The 23,558-nt window shown below is 62.5% G+C and overlaps 1 protein-coding gene across 2 annotated transcripts in view; it reads right to left on the bottom strand.

Annotated features, from left to right (window-relative positions):
• FIBCD1 (fibrinogen C domain containing 1) overlaps positions 1-20,153 on the bottom strand; it is a 30,969-nt gene extending 10,816 nt beyond the window's left edge. Inside the window, exons 1-5 of one of the 2 annotated variants that reach the window (XM_032308658.1) lie at positions 19,880-20,153; positions 11,596-11,670; positions 10,549-11,028; positions 6,540-6,699; positions 6,033-6,169 (exon numbers count right to left, since the gene is read on the bottom strand). In XM_032308658.1, coding sequence (XP_032164549.1) covers positions 6,033-6,169; positions 6,540-6,699; positions 10,549-11,028; positions 11,596-11,670; positions 19,880-19,951 — 924 coding nt within the window. In that variant the 5' untranslated portion in view covers positions 19,952-20,153. The remainder of the gene's footprint in view (positions 1-6,032; positions 6,170-6,539; positions 6,700-10,548; positions 11,029-11,595; positions 11,671-19,879) is intronic. The other variant, XM_032308659.1, reaches the window with a different exon arrangement.
• Positions 20,154-23,558: the final 3,405 nt, after the last annotated feature.

Here is a 23,558-nt window from a genome sequence, read left to right as displayed (position 1 = left end):
CCCCGGCGAGTCTCGCGCGTGCTGCCCTGTTTTACGTTAAAAGTTTACCAAATCCAAACTGCTCTGGGCGGAGGCAAGCTCTCTCCGAGCACACCGGTCGAGGGGACGTGGGGCTGTCGTCTTGCTCATGCATGAGAGCACATAGCCCCAAAGACTCCCCAGGGCAGCGGGGAGCCGGTGCCGAGCCGCGCCGCGGCTTGGGGACACCATGGCCCGCTGATGTCGACAGCAAGGACAGGCTGAAGCCTCAGCCCATGTAGGGACGAGGGTCCCACCGCCCGGCTGTCCAGCCTCCCCGGCTGGGCGGCCCGGGAAGCTTTTCATCTCTCCCAGAGCCTGATCCCACCGCCAGGCTGGTGGCGGCTCCTTTGATGTTTTGCAAGTGAGGGACGGATTCTCCTCCCTGCCTGGGGAGCCAGGCGGGGAGGGACGGTTTCTCTCACAGCGAAGCCAATTAGCAGCATATCTGAGCCGCTGACCTCGCGACAGTAACGCGCCTGGCAGAGCGCGCGGCCACCGTGCAGAACGGGGCGTGGGCCGCTCAGCTCGCGGTGCTGGGAGCAGGCGACGGGCGCCGTGAATCCCAGTGGGGGCGCAGAGCCAGATCGATCCCACGGCGGGTTCCTGCCGCCGAGATGCTGACCTGGACCTGATTTCCGTGACCCCAGAGGTAATTATGCAAAGGCGAGGGAGGGGACCAGCAATCAGGCCTGGTGACAGCAGTGCTGTGAGCAGATGTCGGAGGGGGGCAAGGCTGTGCCTCGAGGCAGAGAGGCAGGGAAGTTGGGGGGGGTGGCCATCTGCAGGAGCCCAGCAGAACCCTCCTCTGACCACGTGAAACCCACACCATCCCCTGCAAGACGTCCGCACAAGCCACATGGGCCACATTGGAGGCTGAATGAGGAAGGGGGCGCCCCAAGAGGGGATGTGACCTTCCAGCCTCACGCGGCCCGCTGGGAGGTGAGGTGAGCCGGAAACAGCCAGCTCCATCCCACGCATCGCCTTCCGAATGAGGAAATCTGCTTCTGTTTTGCCTTTAAACACCGGGCCTGTGAGGATCCTGCAGGAGGGAACCGGGTTCCTCTGCTCACGGGAGTCCCGAGGCTCAGCCTGGACGCCTGCTCCCCGGCGCCCCACTCACCAGGGAGGAGCCCGCGGAGGCTTCTGACTCTCCCCCCACATGAACGGGGCTCAGTGAGGTGAACTGTCCTTGCTAAGTGTCGGTGCTCATGTGTGTGACGAGGGGCAGCAGCTGGACAGGAAACCGCTTGGTCACACCTGTACCGAGAAGGCCCGTGGTGGCCGGGCCCCGGTGGGCAGAGGCTTCCCAAAGGAGGCCCCTCACCCCGAGTCACAGGTCGGCAGGACGGGGTCCTTCCTTCCTGCCTCCCTCCTCCTTTTCTGGGGCCGGGGTGAGTGCCCGTGTCAAGTTCAGGAGTGACCTTGACAATCGGCGTGACCCCGTGTGGCCCGGATCGCTGTGGGCTTTGGGGCCTGTGGAGAGAAGGCCGCGATGCAGCCGAGGCCGGTGGCCACATCAGCCAGAAGGCCACCTTGTGTGTGTGCCCACCGGCCTTGGGGGCCTCCCCACCCAAGGAACCACATGCGGCCTCTTTCCCACCTGGCAGTTCTTGCTCACCACAGCCACAGTCCAGGGCCCACAGAATTCACACGCCCCAAACTACTCCCCCACAGCCGCCGTGCCCTTGGCCCCGAGTCTCTGGGCCACTCCACACTTGGGGAAGCCCGGTCAGCCCTCGGGACAAAGCCCGTCTTCTAACGTGCCCGCAGCCGCACACGACCCAGCCCCTGGCCGCCTCCCTCCTCTGGCCCCTGCCCCCTCGAGCTCCGAACACCAGCGGACAGAGCCCACACGGGCCCAGACCCAACGCTACCCCGTCCCCGCAGACCTCTGCCTGTCTGTTCCCTTTGCCTGGAACCCTGGTCTCGCCTCGTCCCCCGGTGCTAGGACCTCCCTGTCCAGAATCTCCAGAATCTTCCCTGTGCTGCCCCAGGCTGGGTTAGGGGCTCTCCTCTGGGGTCCGCCGCCCCCACCCCAGCCCTACAGCCCTCACACAGGTAAGCTCATCCACCAGCTCCCCACCAGGCCAGGAGCTTTGCTCTTGGCCCCCCCAGCCTGCGGTTGGCGCTCGGTGGTTGAAGGGTTCAGGGTCCCCGTGTGACGGCCGGCTATACAGACACGCGCGAGGGCCTGTGGTCTTTAAGCCGTGAAGCACCTGCAGGTGCCCAGCCTTGCCCGGTCCGGCCTCACCGGGAAGCAGGCCCTGGCTGCCGCGTCCAGCCCCAGATGCCCTGGCCGCCAGGGAGAGCCATCCGGCGTCGGCACGCTGGGCCTGGCAGCTCAGACACGGGGCCTAACGAGGATGGATGGTACCAGGGTTCGGAGAGGCAGCCGCGGGCTCCTTCCCAAACAACAATTGAGTTTCCGAGAGATTCCGTGTGGCAGGGAGGTGATCCTGACAGATGCCCAGAGGTATCTGGGCAAAGATTGCTTTTGACGGAAGCCCCAATGGATATTAACATCTATCGGCCTCGCAAACACTTCTCAGCCAAGAGCGGCCTTCCTTCCACGGCCCCTGATCCAGGTGTCTGAGCGGGAGGGCAGGGGGGTGGTGGGTCCGCTGTTCCTCATCGGCTCCCCGGTAATGGGCCCTGAAGCTCAGGCCCTGGGTATTACCCGCCTCCCGGCCCAGATCCTCATCCACTTCCGGGGAGACGGGCTTCGGGAGATGCAAAGCCCGGGCTTGCACCTGGGTCTTTCATTAAGCCTGTCCTAACCCTTAACTCTGATTTCTGGGCTTTGGCTCCTACGTAGGTGCGGCTCTGCCTGCTGAGGGGCTCCCAGAGGCAGACGCCATAACTCAGATGTTCTGAGTTAGGAAAACAAAAGAGCTTTTGGGCCCCAGACCGGACGCAGTACGCTTAAGTGCTCTCCTCTGGAGCCTGAAGACATGTCTGCACGTTTGTCTGTCCCTGGGCCTTTGGGGGATTCTCAGCTGCTGACTCTGCCCTACAAATGCACTCGCCACCCCCCCACCGCCCACCTGCCTCACTCCGGCCTCCCCTGTCTCTGCCCCCACCCCCCCACCCCGCTCAGGAAGGCCGACCCCTCTCAAAACCGATGAGGGCTGCCCACACCTCCATATCCCACCACGGCTTCCCCCGGAGAAGCTTCCCTCTGCCCTCTGCCTGGCCATCGGCGCACCAGAAATCGTTACCACGCTCCTTGGTGAGAAATGGAGGGGTAATGCCAACCTCTCCTCATGCCCCAAGTGCCAAGGGCAGAGACCTGGGGGGCTGCCTAGGCTCCAGCCGACCCGATACCCTGCTTCAGGCCCCCATGACTGTCCCCTGCATGACGGTCAGTGACCTCTTGGCAAAAAGCTCAGCAAAAGGGGTCAAGCACGTCCTGGTCCCGTTGGATGGCCGGGGCCTTGCACATGGCGTGGCCCATCGTCCTAAATAGTGATCGCGCCACCCATGGGCCTGTGCCAAATGCCCCACAAGCATTTGCCGGAAGCCTTGGTCAACCTGACCGTCTTTCCCCATCTTCTGAGATTCGGGGAGGGTCGCAGGCCTGTGGCCCAGGCCCCACCCATCAGCACAGCCCCTGGCCCAACGGCGGGGGAAGCAGAGGCAAGGACACAAGGGATCTCTTTCACACAACCTCAGACCGCACCCCAGGCCAGCAGCCATCTTGGGGGTGCCTGTGCCCAGGGGTAGCTGTGCCCCGGGGGCCCCAATGCCAGCAGCCCGGGGGCAGTGGGGTTCCCACCTTGTCACCCATGGCCAGATCTGGGGGGCTCCGTTCCTGGCGGCATGGCCCTGAGCTGGTTTCTCAGGCCTCCCAGCCTCCCTCCAGGACGTTTCCTTTTCTGCTTAAATCAGAGATTTTCTGTTGCTTGCAGTTAAAATCTCACAGTGAGGCAAGTGGGTATCCCCATTTACAGCTGAGGAAACGGAGGCTCAGAGGAATCAAGTAACTTCCCCAAGATCAAACAGCAGGACTGGGAGCTACCCCGACGTCTGTCTGTGGATATTGGAGCCCAAGCTCCCCACTGCATTGGCAAAACCTCGATCACAGGCCTGTCCGCAGCGTGAGCCAGCGGCCTCCTCCTCTCCCCTCTCCCCGCTCTGCTCTAGGATGCAGCGTTAGGTTACAGCTCCTGAAGCCACCTTAAGCCATCTTCCTCTCTCCAGCACCCTCAGTAGCTCCCCAGTGCCCACCGCAACCCCACAGCCTGGGACACTGACGCTGGTCTCTGGTCTCACTTCTTCACGCGCCATCCACCCCAGGTCGCTCCGTTCCCTGAAGAGCCTGCGTGCTTCCTGTGTCCCAGACCCTGGTTAGGTTGATCCCTCTGCCTGGGGTACCTTCTCTGTCCTGCCCCCTTACTGCTCTCACCCACTTCTTACAGCTTATCTGCAAAGCCCCCCTTGTGCAGGAAGCTGGCACAGAGCCTCCCCTACCTCTGCTTACCGTGACCTCTTCCACCCAAAAACCTCACAGACTCCAAGTTCTCCAGGAGGACTGCGGTAGGGACTTCCCCATCTCTGTGCATCCCTGGGACACAGTAGGTGCTCAAGATTGTTTGCCCATTTATGAAACCAAATGTGAAGCCAGGAACCCTTAAAGTGTTGGTTGTACGAGCCCCGCTTTCCATGTCACTGGGCATCCCAACCATGGCCAACTTGGGGAGGCTGAGCAGCTTTCAGGGTGGAGGCAGATGTCCAGGGACAGTGGTACAGGTTGTTCACTGCTCCAGGGCACCCGGCCCACATTTATTCTCCTCACCAAGCCCAGTGTCCCAGGGGGGCCAAAAGGAAAGGACAGGCATTTTTAATTTATATGAAGTCACTTAAGAGCCAGTGGCAGCCCTGCTGAAGCCTGGCTCCAGGGCTGAGCTTCAGGTGAGGGTTGGAAGGCCACTGATTCGAGGAGGAGGGACAGCAAGCTCACTTCATCTCCCAGCTCTAGAATGGGGGTCAGCAAACCACAGCCCACAGAAGGACTCCTGCCCACTGCCTGTTTTTTAAATGACTTATGAGCCAAGAATGGTCGGGAACGTTTTTAAAGTTTTTTTAAAAAGCAAAAGAAAAAAATATTTAAAAATATCTTTGTGATAATATTTGAAGAATGCACAAACATTTTATGAAATTCCCATTTCGGCGTTCACGCATGTTACTAAAATGCTGCCAGGCCCATGCGTTTCCCTTGGCCGGTGGCTCTGGCATGCGCACGAAGGCAGAAGCCAGCCGTCGCCCCAGAGGCTGTGGGAGGCGACGCACGCAGACCCCACTCCCAGAAGGGGTTTCCCCACTAGCAGACCCGGAGACTCCCCGTTGCCCCACCGCCTTCTCCCAGCTCAGGGGAGATATCAGGGTCACCCACGGCCACCCTACCCCACCCTCCCATGGCCGTGGGGACATTTCTTTGTCCCTACTTCTCACCTAGGCAGTAAGTCACACCAGCTCCTTGCCGGGAAGCCCCCGGCATCTCTGCTCCCCGTAGGTGCCCCCCTCCTTTCCTCCTTTGATCGCCTGCACACGTGCCATATATCGGACAACCTGAAGGACAGCGTCTACACAAGCTGGCCCTTGAGCTCTGGACAGCAAGAGGCTCCTGGTGCCGCGTTCCATGCCAAAGCCCATCCCCGACTTGCTCAGTGCTCAAGGGGAACCCCTGTGTTCCCAGAGACTCGAGGCTCGGGGAGCAGGAGGGGGCTCCATGGGCAGGAGACGGGATCTAACATCTGCTCCCATGGGGGCCCAAGTTTCCACCCACAGCCTCTGCCTGCCCTGTGCCGCTTTCTGGAGGTGTGGGGTTCTTGGGGGTGAGATGAGGGGCAGGCTTGTGGGGGCCAGTGGCAAGCCTGGCCAGAGGCAGAAGGCTGGGTGAGGGGCCACTCAGAGCACCCCGGTTCGCGGACGCCACCCTGTGGGTCAGCCCGGCCCACCTGGACCTCTGCAGGGCCCAGAGAAAGCGGACTGTGCCACCCGGGGACACTCACCGTCCAGCCGCCGCCGTCGGTGCGCATGTCACAGTAGACCTGGAAGCCGGCTGGGTAGTGTGTGGGGAAGACCGAGTAAATGCCATCCTCCTGCTGCCCGCTCAGGAGCACGTCCAGACAGTCGCGGGGCGGAGACCCTGAGACAGGGCCTGCTGTCAGGGCTGCGCAGGGCACCTGTGTCCCCGCCCGTCCGCCTCTGTCCCTGGGTCTCCCTGGCTTGTCGGTCTGCCCTGCAGTGTCCCATGGGCTCCAAGGGACCAACCTTGGGGGCAGACCCTGGGTGAGTGAGCCGAGCCGCCTCTCTGAAGGCCTTGCTGTCCCCATCTGGAAGATGGGCACAAGGGGCTGGGAAAGGACTCAACAGAAGGGTGCAGGTCGGGTGCTCGGGGCTGCCCGGCAGCAGGAAGCTTTCAGCGAACAGCAGCAGTGTGTGGGCAAGGGGTAATGGGGGTACACAGCTGGGCACCCAGGTCACCCAAGAAAGGCAGCCTCCCGCACCACACTCACCGTTGGCGCAGCCGCGGGGCCGCAATCCCCTGGCAGGTGGCCTCTGGAGGTCAGCTTTGATGCGGGGCCGGCCCACCCCTGGGTCCCTCTGCAGGCCATCTAGGACATCGCTGACCGAGTTCACCAGGTGAGCCATGTGGCCTTGACTCTCGGAGAGAAGCTGTGGGGCACAGGGGTGAGTGGAAGGGGCAGGGACTCCGGCCAGCCAGCCCCTGCCAGTATGGCCGTCCCCTCCTGTGCGCCCCGCTGGGGCCCGATCTGAGGAGCTCAGTGTCTGTGTGTCCAGAGGACCGGGGCTCGTGTGGGAGGGGAGACAGAGGCTCCAGCAGAGAGCTGTGTCCTGCTGCACCCGGGCCCCGTCCTCCTCCGACTCTGTGGCCCAGCCCAGGTGAGAGGACTAGAGAAAGTTCTACTGTGCAGGGGGAGGCGGCACCGGGCAAAGCTGGGTTCAATCCCAACCTGCCCATTTACCAGGTACACGTCAGGGGGGCGGTGAGTGATGTCACCAAGCCTCAAGGCTGGGCTGCCAGGGCTCCCTGTCGCAACCGCCATGGAGCCCAGTGACAGGGTGGGGACCCAGGGAGGGCACAAAGGACTTGGCCCACATTGTTACTCGGATGCAAAACGCACCTTGCAGATTACAAAACACCCTCACCCGCAACAGTCTCTCCTGATGCCCAGCGAGGCTGCGAAGGCAGGGGTGGCAGTGCTGCGTGTAAACTGGGGGCCCTGGGATACCCCTCCCCCCACTTAGCCCCCATCCCCACTCCACATTCATGAGCCACGGCTCCGATGTCCACCACCTCACCTCTCCCCCACCATATTGCCGGGAGGGAGGGCTTGGCTCGCTGTCCCCTTGGTACAGATGAGAAAACTGAGGCCCAGAAGGAGAAATCCCTAAGGGAGAACGACCTCGGGCTGCTTCCCCAGGGCTGACCAGCAGGAAAGGAACCTAGGGGTGGGGGCAGTACAAGTGGGGGGCGGTGGTCTGGCCCCAAACTCTGGTGTCAGTTCTGGGTTTTGACTCAGCCCCTCCTCCATTCACGGGGCCAGTGACCCTGGAGGAGTCACTGAACCCCCTTTCTGAACCAGCGTAACGGCACCTGTCTCTGAAGGGGGGTGGGGGGCGTTCACGGGAGCACATGTTCAGAGCACGAGGGCTCAGTCTGGGTTCCCTGTGTCATTCCGACCACTCGGCTGGGTCTGGGGGTTCGTAGCCAGCGTCGCACTGACCGCCTCCCCCCATCCTGAGGGGTCTCTGGGCTATGCCTGCTGCCTGAATGGTTTGGGGTCACCTCCCCCACCCCACAATCTGGGAGGCTGGAGGACCATGAGGGGGGATGTGGGGGGAGGGACGCGGAACCTGCTGGGGCTTCACACCCCAAACCTGTCACTTGCCAGATAATAGCTCGTTCGAGGAAGGAAAATAGAAATACACAGTGCCAGCAGCTTACAAAATATGATTCTTGGCTTGTCCAGAAGCAAGGGCCCTGCAAAAGCCTTTAGTTTCCCTGTCAGCTTCTCCTCTGCAGGGAGGGCTGAGGCCCAGGGCGGTGGGTGGGGGAGGGCACAGGGGTGGGCAGAGGGGCCACGGGGGCAAGGCGGTGGACCCCTCCCTGGGCCATCACAGCAGCGTCCCCTAGACAGGCCCCATCGGGGGAGCCCCGTGGACCACACGGGTGAAGGCAGCCCCCAGAGTGGGGTCAGAGGGCAGTGGGCACCTGCTGGGTGTGGGCGGCAGAGATCACCGGGCTCGTTGGCTACGTCTCCAGGGTACGGCCCATCCTTCTGCCACGAGCAGACACACTCGAGAAACCCAGGCACAGCCCGCTCTTGCTGGCGGGCAGGGAGACCTCAGTTTAAACCAGCAAATGATTAAAGTTGAAATGTACACATAAACATGCTCCGAATTAATAGGGAGAGTCAGTCCCTGCTCGCCGAGTGCGCGCGCGTTAAAGAGGACTGGCAGCCGTTAGCGGCCGTGAAGTCCAGGCTGCTTCTGTTTCTTGCTCCGGGTCCTGGGCTTCCTCAGGGCACTCGGCCACTCTGAGCCTCCGTCTGCCCCTCCGTAGAATGGGCACCTCCTGGGGCCATGGTGCTGCTACACAGCGCCTAATAACCCCCAGGGGTTCCTATCATTACTCCCTCCTGCAAAAGAGATTTTTCCGTAGTGGCTCCCCACTGGCCAAAACTTTAGTTTACAAATGATTTTATTTCCATCATAACGAAAGAAAGGCCCATCTCTGTGTGTGCCAGATGCCAGCTGAGCCCAGCCCAGCCAGGAGCTCCCACATCCTCGTGGGTAGGGACTACACGGTCCCCATTTTGCAGGTGAGGAGACTGAGCCCAGGGAGGGCGACTGATGGGCCCAAGTCCCACAGCAGCTACCTGCTGGAGGCTGGCCTGGACCCCAGCTCCTGAGCCCCAAGGGCAGAATCGGTCCCTTCCACTGCTCCGGGCCAGGGGCCAGAGACATCTATGCCCACAAGAGCCGCCCCGAGGCCTGTTTGCTGCGGGGCCCAGAGGTTTGCCATGAGGGTCAGGGAGATGCCTTTTAGCGAGCAGCTCTGGCACTTCTGACAGAGGGTGCCTGTGGGCAGTGCTTTGGGAAACCCAGTCTGGGCTGATCACCTGGGGGTCTGCGGAGCTTGGAGGAACCAGGAGCCACAGGGCCATTAGCTCTGCAAGACATGTGGTCTCTGAAATCGCCCTGAGTCTGTGGGAAATGAGTCAAATTAAACATTCTTTTGAGAAGTAAATACATTAGGGGAGCCAAGGCACTACCGGATCCCCCAAAAGCTATCAGTCTTGTAGGAACAGCTCTAGGCCTCTGCGTAGGTGGGTAGGCGGGAGACCCTGAGGTCTCTCCCTGCGAATCCCCACCCCTGCACTAAGGGCCTGGATGGCCAGGGGCTGAACCATGTGGAGAGCAGGACGGGGGGGGGGGGCGCAGGTCACCCAGAGAATCTGGAGGTGTCCCCAAGCCCTGCTGATAGAGGGAGTGGTTGACCACCCCTCCCCGGGAGAGGGAAGTGCCTTCCGATCAGTCACCCAGACAGGAGGACGAGGGCTATAATTTCTCCAGCTGCAGCCCTCCGAGGAGGGAAAAGACCGACTACTCATGAGCTGCTGGGTGACCGAGTGCCTGGTCATCGCCAGTGTCCGGAAGGGGCTGGAATCAATGGCAGGGTGTCCCCAAGGACCTGAGTCACTGGGAAGACAGGGTATGAAGCCAGAGGCTGGGCAGGGTGCTGGAAGGCCAGATGTCAGAGGCCACTGGACCCTGTCTCTTGGCCATTGTCTCTTCTGGAAAATGGTGAAAAACCAAATCCCTGATCATGTGTTGGGGGCGGGGGTTCTTGCTGGTGCTCCAGGAGGGGCCAACATTGCAAACTCTTCCCAGATCTACCAGGTGCTTGCTAGGACCTGCCTTGGCTCAGGGGAGGGAAGAGGATCAGGGGAGTTGGGGCAGAGGTGTTTCGGGGCGGCTAAGGGTCTGGTTGAGCTCTCTCAGCTGGTTCGTCCTTCCCTAGAAAGCTGGGAGCACCGAATGGCAGAGAAAGGGGGAGAGAGTTGGGAAGGGGTACAGCTCTTTCTGGACATGTGGCACAGCTGGGGAGAGGGTCTGCCCCTGACCTGCCATGTGACCTTGAACCTCAAGTGACCACTGATGGAGGCCAGGTCTGGCCTCACCTGTACAGATGCATCTGGGAAGCCTCTGGAGCCCTGGACTTGGCCTGACTGTGGGGTGCCATGGGGTGTCCCACAAATACCCAGGATCCCCAGGATCGTAGGCAGGAAATGGTATCCCTTTTGGGTGGCCCTGGATGAGACTCGCTTCTCTGAGGCTCACTTGCTCAAAGGTAGATGGGAAGAGCAACACTCCCCGGTCCTAGGACCCTTGGGGACTAAGAGACGCCGTGGCCATCAGGCGCCCAGCACTGGGCCGGACCCGCTGGTGGCAACCCCAGCCCCCACCAAGACCCCAGGTGCAGCCCCAGCCCCTCACCTGGATGAGGCGGCCCTGCTCACTCTGCAGGGCGCTGAGCCCCTGGCCCAGGGTGCCGAGGCCCTTCCGCAGCCCGGTGCACTCCGCCTGCAGCTCCGAGGCCCGGGCCAGCAGCCGGGGCAGCTGGTCCGCCAGGGTGTCCAGCAGCTCCCGCTCCTGCTCGCCGGCCAGCTTCGGCTCCGCCCGGTGCTCGGCCAGCGCCTGCAGCACGGACGCCTGGGCGCCCTCCAGGCGGGTGAAGCCGTCGGTGAGGTCGGGGCAGCGCGGGTCGATGAGGATGCTGAGACGCGAGCTATCGGCCCTCTCCACGGTGACCAGGGCACTGTTGGCACCTGCCGGCCCGGTGCTGACGACGGGCGGGGGTGCCGTGCCTGGCGCGTGGGTGTGGTTCAGGAAGAGCACAGCGCCGGTGACGGCCACGGCCAGCAGCACCGCCAGGGAGAGCAGCACCGTGCACAGCACGTAGCCGCAGCTGGGCCACTGTGGGCGGGCCCCGCACACACAGACACAGAGACAGACAGACAGACGGACAGGAGAGAGAAGGGGCGGCATCAGGGGCGGAAAGGGGCTTCTAGCTCTGCCTGGGGAGGGGGGTCCAGGCAGCCTCAGGACGGGGCCTCTGGCCTTTGGGAGGCCTGGGCGAGACTCAGAGGGCCCTCTTCATGTGGACAAGGGCAAGGGAGTCCTACAGAGAAGCAGAGATGAGAGACAGAAGCCCAGAGGGGAGTCAGAGAGCCCAGGACCAATGATACAGCAAGTGCAAGGGAGTGAGAGGTGCAGGCAGCTGGAGATGGAGAGGACGAAAAGAGAAACTGAGGCAGAAAGGCAGGGAGACCTTTGGAGGGCCGGCCGCCCTCCCCTCACTGCCCCTGCCCTGATCCACGTGGCCTGCACGAGGCAGGCACACCTCCCCCATGCAGCCCTCCTAGGTGGGTCACGGCTGCAGGTGAGGGCTCCCACAGCCTCGGGCCCCCGCGCTGCCACTTCCAAGGGTGGGGGGTGACCTTGGGTGAGGGACCTCACCTCACTGAGCCTCGGTGTTCTCACCTGTAAAGTGGAGGCAATAACGGCGCGCCCTGCCCCACACGTGGGTGCCCGCCGCGCAGACTCAGGAAGAGAGAGCTGTAACGGTGACAGCAACCACGCTCAGAATTGTCACACTGTCATAGCAGAATGAGCGCCCGTCACTAAGTTTTCCACCTGCAGCACCCAGAGCCCAAGTCCCGAAGCCTGGGCAGGCCTGCGAGGCTGCCAGGCATGAGTCCCCGGGGCGCAGGGGGCCGCCGAGCCCCTCCTCTCCTCTTTCCTCCCCTCTCCGCGGAGCAGGCTAATGCCAGGCACCCTGGAAAAAGGCGCCTCCCTCCCTTGAAGGAGGTGGGGGCTGGGTCGCTGGGCAGCTGTGCCTCCCAAAGCAAGAAAAGGGGGGGAGGTAAAAACTGAGTTCCTTGGGGTCTACCCGCTAGAACCGGGGGGGCGGGTAGCTTATCCTTAAAGGAGGCGCACCCCGTGCTCGCGGTACCAGATTGTTCACAGCCCCGAGGGAGCCCGCACCGCGGCCACAGAGCGGGTGCCACGTGGGGGACAGGAGGCCCAGGAGAGCCCAGGGCTTGCCCAGAGTCGCATAGCAGACGAGACATGAGCTCCGACTCGACCCCCAGCCCCCTGCCTCCTCTCGGGGCCAAGCCCCTTCTCCAGCTGGCTTTCCCCCACATTTACAACTTTAGGAACTGGAGATGCGTCTTGGCGGGAGTCGGTACAGGACGCATTTGGAGCCGCGCCTGGCCCGCTGTGCGTGTGCGGTAAATATTAGCAGCTTTTACTACGGTGATAGATGCGCACAGAGCACCCGGAGGTGTTTGTTCTTTGTTTTCCACCCAAAGTGTTACTTCTGTATGTCAGCGATGCTGGGAGGCACCTTCCCATATTTCCACATTGTAACGTCCCCGATGGTGGGGGCTCCTACAGCTGAAATCAACCCCTGCTTTCCCAGCGACACATGGAATAGTGTATCCTCTTACACAACGCCGCTTACTACAAGAAAGCACCATCGAGCAAGCAGCCTGTTCTGCACAAATTCAGATTCTACAAGTAAGTCCTGAGTCTCCTAATTGGCATCAGAGGAAGGTGGGGCCGGGGCCGAGTTGCAGGACAGAAGCCCCCCTCCTCCAGGAAGGGGGCCGTGCTGCTGGCGAGATGAGAGAGAGACGTCCTTAGCCGGGCCCTGCAGGGATGATGCCCCAGGACTCAGCGCTTCGCCCCTCCTCTCTCCACACCCTCCCCAGGCGGCCCATCCATCCCAGGATCCACACATCTCCAAGGTTTGCTCCTGCCAGACCTGGACACGTGAGCTCCCCACATCAGCTCCGCACCAGCTGCTCCCTGAGCCCGAGGCATCTGCTGTCCCTGCTCCCCTTCCTAATTCCCTCTCTTCCTTCAGGGCCCAGCTAGATGCCACCTCTTCCAGGAAGCCTTCCAAGACTGTCTCCCCAGCCCTCCCTGCCCCAAGCTAGTCATGGAGAGGCTCCTACTCCATGTTCCCACGACCCTCGCTCCCCCCTCCCCCGTGGTGGCACTCATCCAGACACAAGACCGTCATTCCCTTTGACTTCATTCGTCTACTTGCTCAGACACCCATTCCATGTTCACTGGATGTCTCCTGGAGCCTGGCTCCAGGCCAGTCCCTGAGGATGGGGGTGGCAGTTGTCCTAGCCCTGCCCTGGGGGAGCCCATGTCCCCTGGATGGCGATTCTCCGCCTGTGTGGGGCGTGGATCGCTTTGGGAACCTCTGAAATGTGTGCACACAAGGACGGCTCAGTTGGCAAGCCCCAAGCCCGGGAGACTTACCCTGGGCCACGGGAGCCCCCAAGGGCAAGGCCGCTTGCCTGGCACAGAGCAGCTGCTTGTTGGATGGATGGAAGGAAAGCAGATGGACCGGGTCACTTCCCGGTGACTGCGTTCACATGGAGGGGCAGGGCAAAGCTCTTCCGACAACCGTGTGCGGCAGGGCAAAGGCTCATGACCTCCGCGCTGAGCCCTGGACCCCCGACGCAAGGCCACCTCTAACCCCGCACCCCCTCTGATGGCCTCGCCCAGAATGAAGGCAGCCTCCAGGTCTGCCCCAATTCCCCAGTCACCTGCAGGTCAGAAGCTTCCAGATTATCGCCGCCGTTCCTTGTCCCCAACCCTGAAACCTCTGAACGACCCCTGGCTCCAGTTAGATTCACTTGGCAGATGGGAAAACTGAAGCTCGGAGAGCCGGAGACCCCTTCCCAGGGTCACACGGGAGGCACACGGGAGGGCCAGCCGGGGCCGGTGGCCGGAATCTGCTTGCCTCCCACCACGTTCTTCCCTCTGTCTGGAGCGTGAGTGGGGCTTGCGAGACAAAGCTCTGTGTCAGCAAGTAAGTCCCTGTCAGGCCCCTCCCGGAGCCCGTCGGGAGACACCTTGCCCCGAGCAGCTCTGAGCGCCGTCCTCCAACCGAAGAACATTAAAGTCCCCAGCTGGCAAGCCAGAGCGGCCAGCCCCGTCCCCCCGCGTCTCCAGGACCCTCACCCTCTCGTGCGCCGGCTTCCACCCAAGCTCCAGGTCCCTGGAGGGAAGGCAGAGGGTGGCCGGGAGGGAGAGGCTTGAGAAAGCTGCAGGGGTTCCCCTGAGGGGCTGGGGATGATGGAGTTGGATGGAAACAGGCCACTCAGCAGAGGAGAATTAGTCTTCTGAGATCACCTTAAGCATGAAGTCCTGCTCACTTTTATAGGCTGCTGTTTACGTGTCTGGCAAAGGAATCTGCCTGAGATAATAAGGGGTGGCCTCTGGGGGGCGGGCAGCCCCAAACATGCCGCGGGGCTGGAGCTCATTAATGAGCCCCGGGCCGTGGCCGAGCAGGGCGCACGTCCTGGGGTCCGCAGGACGCCACAAAAGTGCGCGGGGCAAGGAGTGAGGACTCTGGGAAGCTGTCCCAGGCAGTGGGCATGCGTGGAGCTAGGAGCCCCGGGTTCGAGGTCCACTCTGCCCTTAACTGCTTGTGTGAACCCCCAGCTAGAGGGACGTGCCCTCATCCCCTGTGTGACCCCCCAGTGCCGGCTCAGGGCTGGTGGCTTCTCAGGAAGCCCAGACCAGGGGAGGACCAGACGGGGGGGCTCGTGCCCGGGGACGCAGGAGGGAGGAAGCCGCAAAGGTGCCCCAGGGAAGGGGGGGGTGTCTTTCCAGGCTGCCTCTCTGTGTCCCCAGCCTCAGAGGGGCCCCTGGGGTCTTGCGGGGGACAGGAGCACTCAGGGGGGAGGGATGCACCACATTGATGCTTTGTTAGCCAAACAGGCCAGCCTGGCCTGCTCCTTCCTTGTCTGCTAGGCGAGCCTGGGGGGCAGTAGCCTGGGGCGGACGGGATTCTACTCTTTATAGCACAGCAGGAAGAAGAAAGCGTCCCTCTAGGGGGAGGCCAGGCAAAGTCAGATCCAAACGCAAGCGGCTCGGAGCCCCCCCCCCCGTCTCGTAGGAGCACCCCATCCGGAGGCAGGGAGGCCGTTCATCATGACAGAACAGCCTGGTGAGGCTGTGGGCTGGGAAGACCAGGGGTGGGTGATGTATGGGCAGGGGCGCGGCAGGGAGGGGCTCTCAGGCACCGAGCTGCAGGGGGCGGCCCCGGAGCCCCTGGGGGCATCCTCCCCACCTCCTCCCTGAAGCCCACATCTCCCCCTCCCACTGGCTAACTCGGAGCTCCTGGTTCTGGCCGGACTCAGGGTGGGGGGTCCCAGAGATCTCCTAAAGTGAGGGGCTGGTTGTTCAGCTCAAAATTCTGGGGTCCCAAAGACAGGAAGAGGACCTACTAGCTTGTTCTATGAGCGCCGAGGAGAACCCCCTGTCCTGCTAGGCTCTCTCCAGGGCATCCCACGCTGAGGGGCATTGAAGCCTCGGGCCACAGGGAAGGTCCTGGGGGAGTGGCTGAAGGGGACAAAGGGACAGGACCTGGAGAGCTGCCCAAGTCCACCTGGGGGCTCCAAGCTCCCCACGCTCTGGTACTCATCAGGAAGCACGCAGCTCTGGGTCTATTTGGGGGGCGGGTCTCCATGTTTCTTGGGAGGGTCTTTCTCCCTGCCCCCCCCCACACAGCTCCTGGCCTCCTGGATGTCCCCCCAGCCCGCCAGCACCACACCAGGTTCTGTCCATCCCCTGACCCGAGCCCCCCGGAGAGTCCCACCTGGGGACGGCACCAACACCACCACCCCCCTAAAAGCCGGAGCGTTGCTGAGCTCCCCCTCTTTGCCCCCACCGACACCCAGCCAGCCTCCCGGCTCTGTCCCCGTGCCCCCAGGCCTGCCCTGGTCTAAGCCCCCTCGCCTGCCTCTAAATTACTGTGACCGTCTCCCCACCGGCCTCCTGGCCACCTCCCAGCCCCACCAACTCATGCCCCACGAAGCCGCAAAGGACCCCTCCCGAAGGCCCCGCTGAGACCCCTCTAGAGCGACGGAGGCCTCCTGCCCTCCAGAGCAGGTCCCACTGGGCCCCTCAGGTGGGGGCCCCTGCAGGCCCCACCCCCCCCACCCCACCCTGTTCTTCCCACCTGCCTGGCTCCTTCCCTGTCCCCCAGCACACTTCGGTCTCCCTCCCAGACGGATCTGGCAAATACCGTCCAGCTTCAACCTCACCTCCTCCAGGAAGCCGTCCCTCCGCACTCCCACCCTGCCGTATGTCCCAGCCACCCCGCCAGACTGGATAGCGAGCTCCGTGGGGCAGGGCCAGGCCAGAAGGAGGGCACAGAAAAGTGACAGAAGGGAGTCCTTGGCCAGTCGTCCCTGGGGGCCTCTTCTCCTCTCCTTTCCCAGCCCCCCCCAACCCGGTGACCTCCACCGGAACCCCAGGGAGCAAGAGGACAGACGCTAAATACTCCCTGACTTGTGGGTTTCTTTGTCCCCCTCATGAGACTCCGAGCTCCCTGCTCCCAGGTTCCCAGCTGTGCATCCCAGCTGAGGCGGACTCTGAAAACAGTCCCCGGGTGAATGCAATGCAGCGGGGTTTAGGTTAGACGCCGGGAAGAACTTCCCAATGAGGATTTTGTTTTCCTTCTGCAACGTTTCTAGAAGCTTCGAAAGGACCAAGAGGCACTGCTTGGGATTGCCAAGGTTGACCTCCCTGGGGGGTGCCGTGACTCGAGAGCTGTTCAGGAACGAGCCCCCGCCCAGGAGGAGCCGGTTACAGGGTGACTTTCTGCCCCTACACTCCAGGAGAGAAGAATCATGTCTATTTCTAGATCTTTTCATCTGAGCGACTCCAAACTCTGGCAACTTTTCCACCATCATCTCCTGCCCCAGGGGTGAGAGAGCCCCTTCGTTCTGCAGGCAGAGAGGGGAGTAGGGAGCTTGTCCAAGGTCACCCAGAGAAAGAGGAGCTGAGTGCGGAGGGGTCAAGGGCAGAGCGGCCTGAGATGGTCCCCAGAAACAGCAACATGGGACACTTCATGGGCAGCAGGAGCCGTGAGGGTCCCGGGGAACCCCGAGGCCTGCCCACCAGGACTCTCCCCCTGGAATTACATCACACAGCTGAGCAGACCGAACGAGGGAAGGACAGCCAGCCGCTTCTGCCTTCCTCTGCCCGCCAAGGCTCCTCCAACACCTGGGAGGCCCGGGGTTCAGGTCCTGGCTCTAGCTCCTTTACACTCAGTTTCCTCATCTGTCAAATGGGTTGATGATCCCCACTGCCAACCTCCCAGGGCAGTTACAGCTAAGAAACGAGAGGCGTAGAGAGAGAGATGAGCCCGGCTGCTGCTCCAAGTATGGCAAAGGGCCTCTGTTCTCCCAAAGGAGGTGGCCCTTCTGGTGGGAGCTGGGTGGTCAGGTCACTCTCCCTGATGGGCAGAGGGAAGTTCGGGACACTGACAGCCTGCAGAAGGGAACAGGCTGCAGTAAGGCCTGCCCTCCTCACTTGACCCTCCGAGGAGCCCTTGTGAATCCAGGAGGAAGCAGGAACTGCTGTTCTCATTTTGCAGGTGGAAAAGCCTAGACCCAGAGAGGGGGAGTAACGTCCCCAGAGTCACACAGCATGCGGATGCCAAGGCAAAACTAGGAACGAGGGAGGAGAGAAGGCCAGACCTAAGGGAGGAAGTCTAGAGGGACCCAGAACAGCAAGGCTCTCTCCTTCTACACTGAGCACAGGAAAGGCCTTGCTTCTTATTGAAGCTTCCAATGAGCCTGAGGGGGACGCAGGGGACAGCCTATCTACATGCTGGGTCACCAAAGGAGTGTGAAGGGGAGGTGGTGTTAGATATTGGCCCTGAGCCCCTAGGGTCACAAGCCCTTAGCTGCCTCTGATGCCAAGGGGGCAGACAGCTGGGCTCTGGCTGGTGGCAGCTGGAATACGTGTCCCCAGGCAGCAACAGAGGGAGGCCCTGAAGCCACAATTCAAATAGATCCCCCAGAAGCCACCTCCCCCTGAGACACAGCAGCACTGGCTGGCTCCTCACCCACAGCGCCTGGCTGAGGCTTCATGAGTTCAATTCAGCACATAGCCCTAAGCTCCCACCCCGAACTGCGTGGAAGGGCAGGAAGGAGCCTGGGCCCCTGGGGAGGAACTAGAGATGGGAGTCCAGAAGAAGCACGTGTCCAAAGGGGGCTCCGGGTAGAGGAGGGACCTGGGACAGGGGAACAAGGCAGTAGTTGGGCAGCACAGGCTAAATGCTACCAGGACTTTGATACATAGCCAGGGAACATCCAGGGAAGACTTCCTGGAGGAGGCAGCATCTGAATAGGTTTTGAAGTACATGTAGGACTTCCCTGAGCCAAAGCAAAAGAATGTGTGTGTGTGTGTGTGTGCACACGTGTGTGTGCAAGCGCATTGGGGATGTTGGTGGAGCCAACAAGATGACACTGCAAAGGTCTAGAAAGGGGCAGCCTAGTGTAGTAGGCCTGGGGCTTGACAAATGACAAGCAGTCAGTCCCGATAAGGGGGCTAGTGGGAAAGGAGAATGGGTACAGTGCTAAGAGGGTAAAAAGGGAAAACAAAGGAACAGACCACCTGGGAGGCGCTGGGAGCTGCTGGGCTCAGACCTGGGTTCGAATCCTTACTCGCCTGCAACACGCTGTGTGACTCTGAGCACATGCCTCAACCTCTCTGAGTCCCATCACCCTGGGATGTGGGACTGTGCATCCCTGCCGAGCCCCCAGGCTGCTGCAGGAAGGGAGGTTCTGCTGATAGTTGGGAAGGAGCTTTGCACCCTGTAGAGGGCTGGGCCCCCACACCGCGGCACTGTCCCTCCAGACAGAATGAGAGTGGCAGCCCTGTAGAGCGAGGGCCCATCAAGGCGCATCCCTGCCACCCCCCCTCCTGTCACTGCAAACACAAACAGCTCTTTCCCCAATGACATCTGTCTGGGAGAAATTTGAAATTTAAAACGGGCAGTCCCATTATTTGCTCTCCTTGGTGAGCAGGCCTCCTCGTCTTGCCTGCCTGCCCCAGTCCCTTGGCAGCGCGGCCTGGGGCAGCCCCAGGGCTGTCCCTCCTCTCGGCTTCGCATCTCCAGCCCCTCTCTGACCGGCCCTGGAGCTCTGCCCTCACCGCTCCCCTTTCCAGGGCACCGCCCTGGGCACCCTCCAAGCCCGCCCACTCCACTGCCCCAGAAGAGGCAGCAGGAAGGGTGGAATGAACATACTCAGCACCACAGACCCAGGTTCAAATCCCAGCAGAGCCTCGTGGCCTCTGGCAGGAGCCACCCTCTCTGAGACCTGCTTTTCTTGTCTTAAAGCTGGAGAATCATCATACCCAGGGCTTCTCACATGAGACAAAAATGTATTGATCCTTTACTGTAGAGCGGGAGGGGTGGCTGTTTAAAGTGTGAGCATTGAGGGGAGATGCAGGGGATGGGCACCCTGGTCCAAAAGCTGGGGTTACCCTACCAGCCACCTGGCACAGGGTGGTGCCCACAGTGGACACCTAGCAAGGGATTAAGGTGCCCATTGTAGAGGTGAGGAGACAGACACTCAGCGAGGGGTGTGATTCGTGTGCACCCACAGTTTGCTAAAGGGCTGGTCAGCCTGTGAACTAGAGGTCCCCTACTCCCTCTGCTCAGGCGGGCACAGGGAGGCTGTTGGAGGCACAAGAGGGCCCCCTGCCACAGCGCCCGGGTCCTGCAGGGGTGCTGCCCCATCCGCACCCCGAACCCCAAGTTCAAGCCTCTTCTGGAGGAGGAGGAGAGGAGGGCGCCGCCTCGCCCCAGGCCTCCCTCGCCTCGCGGGGTGCACCCCAAACTCCAGCCTTCAGCTGGGCGCCCACCCCGCCGGCCGGAGCGGCCACCACCTCGCCAACCGCGCGGGCTCCGTGTCCCCACGCCCGGACCCGCGCGTACCTGCGGCTTGTCGCGCGGCCGGTCCTCAAGTTGGGAAGCGCCGCCCATGGTCTTCCACCGGTCGTTGACCATCTTCCGGCAGGACTGGCGGGGGCGCCCGGCCAGGCGCGCCGCTGCGGAGCGCAAAGACGCCGGGGTGGGCGCGGGCTCGGGCGCGGGGCGCGTTCCGCCCGCCAGATCCCCGCCTCGAGGCCCCGCGCCGGCTGGCCCGGGCCGGCGGGCGTGCGTGTCCGGGGATGCGCGGGTGAGGACGGGGTGCGCGGGTGTGCGCGGGTGAGAGCGGGAGCGGGAGCGCGAGAGCAGCCAGCCCGCCAGCCCGCCCGCCGCTCGCGCTGCGCGCCGTCCCCGCTCCCGCGCCTCCCCCTGCGCGCTCCTCTCCCTCCTCCCTCCTCCCTCCTCGCTTCTCAATCTCCGTGTCTTTTTTGTCTCGGACTCTCTTTGCCTTTTATTGCTCCCCCCGGCCTCTCTCTCTCTCTCTCTCTCTCACATACACACATACACACATACACCGCGGCCAACCACAGTTCAACTCCACCTCCAAGAAAGCCCAGATAAAGGGGCAGAACCCGCCCCAAGGCCCCGGGGGCCAGCCGGGAGGTGGCAAAACGCCGCGGGCAGCCCGCCTCCTGCCGGCTCCCGGTGGGGCCAGGGAAACCCGAGCGAAGCCTCCTCGCAAACTTCCTCCCGGGCCGGACGCGTCCCAACTCACCGTGCGCGGGGGGCGCGGCGCCGGGCGGGCCCAGGGGTGCCCCTGCCGGGCCGTCGGGCGTCTCCCGGCAGCCGCGCCGCGCTCCTCCCGCTTCCTTGGGGCGCAGGGCTCACCCCGAGACCGGGGCGGGGCAGGGGGTGCGGGCCCGCCGGAGTGCGCCCCCCCGAGTCTCTGAGGCCTCGGTCCGGGCTCCGGGGCAAGTGCGTCCGTTCTGGAGTCTCGAGCTGCTGGGACCTTCCCCTCCGGATCCCGACCCCGACCCGGCCCGGCCAGAGTCCGCGACCCTGGATCCTGGCGCTCGCGGGCCAACAGCTGGCCCGACGCCTCGCTGTGCAGGCGGTCCAGGGGTCCCCGCCGCCACCGCGACAGCCACCGGCGCCGCGGTCCCAAGTACGAGCCGCTCGGCGCTCTGCCCGCGCTCGCGGCCGACCGCCCGCGTTCCCCAGGCGCGCCCCGCACCGTCTCAGCCCCCGCCTCTCTGCCCGGGAGGGGAGGGATCTGTGCCGGGAGGGGGCTTCTTAGTGGCCCCCTCCCACCAGCAGCACTTTTAAAAGCATTTAATCCGCCCGGCGCAGCCTTCGGAGGTAATCGACAAAGTCCTTAATCTGCGCCGTTAACGAGCTGCTATTGTGGCTTCTGACCGGGAGGCGCCCACACGGCCCGACGCCGCGTTCTCGGCGGGCCGCCCCCTCTCCAGGCCGCCGCAGGAGCCGGGACGACTGCCCCTCCCCCACCCCTTTCTCCTATCCCTTCTGCTCCCCCCAGCTTCAGAATAGACACCCCCATTCCCGCCCCCCGCTTCTCCCCAAAGCTGTTTTCCGGCTCCTGGGGAGCCTTGGCCCGCCACGCTGTTCCCTGGCACCATCTTCGTCTCTTCCCCACCGGCTGCCAGTCTGTCGCCCCATCTTCGTCCCTCTCCCGGCCCCTCTCCAAGCCCCAGACAAGCGACGCAGGCGGCCCGGAGGTGGGGGCCCAGCCCAGCCTGCGAGGTCGCTGCGCCCTGAGCGGGGAAAGCCGGGAGACCCCATGCCCTGAGCCATCTGAGCAGCTGTCACTCACCCACCCGCAGCTGGGTTCACAACAGGCCAGCTGTTTGTCCCTACCTTCCTCTTCCTTTAAGGGCTGCCCAACCTGCAGACCCACTCCGTCTGCAACCCAGAGGGAGGCTGTCTAGGTTGCTGGACAGGATCCCACAGCACTGGCTGAGAGGCAGGGGACCTGCGTGGAGTCCAGGCTCTTTCAGGATGGCACCCTTTCCCCCGGGCCCCTTTCCTATGGGTTCCAGGGATTGGCAGGTAACCTGGGGTGGGAAGGTGGGGCATCTGGCTTGGGCAGAGGGTTGTGGCGGAAAGCACAGAGCCCTGGCTGTGAGGCCTGGGGCAAGCTATTGCTCCTCTCTGAGCCTCAGTTTCCCCATGTGTGCCAACAGGTTAACAGCACCCTCTTCGGAAGAGCTGTTGTGGCGCTCTGAGAGACGGTGCATTGAAGAACTTGAGCGCATTTCAAACTCTCCTGCTATGACCTTGGGCAGATTTCCTGTCTTCTCTAGCCTCAGTTTCCTCACTGAAGAAATCAGGACCTCCCCCTTGTTGATGGGGAAGTGTGACGTTTATAAGCAAGTCTGCAAGTCTTTACAGGCAAGGGACTGCAAGTCTGTGACCCCGATACAGGGAGAGGATGTGACCTCCAGATGTGTCTCTGAAAAGACAAAAGCTCACCCTGGGGTGGAGCCCTGAACTGAGAATCTGAGGGCGCGGTGATGCTGAGGGTGGAGAACAGAAGTTCGGGGCATGTGCTCTGAATGGGCAGGGGAAGCATCCTGAAGAAGCAGGGGCATGAGCCAGGCCTTGAAGGCGGGATGTCTGGCCGCTGGGCGAGAAGGCGTTACAGCAAAGGCAGGGCGTGGAGAGTGAGGGCCGGTGGGCCGCGTGGGCAGGTGCAAGCAGGAGGCTGCCGCCGTGGGCTCTGCGCCCAGGCCTGCCTAAGGACGGTTGGACAGGTAAGCGGGGGCCACCTAGCGGCTCCTCCAGGCACTGCTTGCTGCGGGGTGTCTCACCTGCTCCGGGGCAGACTCCTCACTTTCTCTGCCCTTGAGGGGGTGCAGTGAGTACCTGTGCCAAGGACGATCTCCACCTGTCACCCCTCGGCACCCCAAGACAAGAATCTGTCCTGGTGCGGCTCTGGCAATGAGCCTGCAGGCCTTTTCTCAGTGCTTTACACACCGTATTCACCTGACCCGCTTGGGGCAGAGCGTCAGGGAGAGGGGACGACCACCCTCAGCTCGCTGACCTCGTGATCTGTGTAAGAAAAATCGAAGCTGACCTCACAGAGGGAACAGTCCCCTCTCCTTTCCCTTGTGACAGAGCTAGTGTCCCCAGAGCCCCGCGGAGGAGCCCAGGTGTACTCAACTGGCCAGGGCAGGATCCAGGCTATCTGGGGACCAGCCAGGACCTGGGGGAACCAGGACTCAGGACCCCAGGCTGCATGGCATAGGCCTGAGGCTGTCCCGGCACCCCAGCACAGTCCCTGGGCATCCACTCACCCTCCTCCCTCTGGCTCGCCAATTCCACACGTCCTTACTTTCCCTGCCCGTGTCTGTCTAGACACAATGTTGGTCCCACCAACAGAAAAAACTGTCTGGGATTTCAGTGCAAATTCCAAAAAGACTGATCCGTCCTGCTTGTCGTTTGGGGCCAAAACATCAATTGTAGACCCTCAGCAGGCCAGGGACAGCTGGTGCCCACCATAGTCTGATGGAGGTGCCCACCATAGTCTGATGGAGGGCATGGCCGTGGGGGTCCTCCTGATGCAGGACACCTCTGTTAGCAGGGAGTGGTGCAGGGCAGTGAGTCACGCTGGCACTGGAGGGTTGGAGAAGAGAACCAATGAAGGAAAGAAGAGATGGCCAGGGGCATCGGATGGCAGCATTCAGGGTTCTGGTTGTTCAAGGGCTACAATCTGTTAAGCACC

This window comes from Mustela erminea, chromosome 12 (genome assembly GCF_009829155.1).
Source record: "Mustela erminea isolate mMusErm1 chromosome 12, mMusErm1.Pri, whole genome shotgun sequence".
Lineage (NCBI taxonomy): Eukaryota > Metazoa > Chordata > Mammalia > Carnivora > Mustelidae > Mustela > Mustela erminea.
This window is presented reverse-complemented; position numbering and strand designations above follow the sequence as displayed.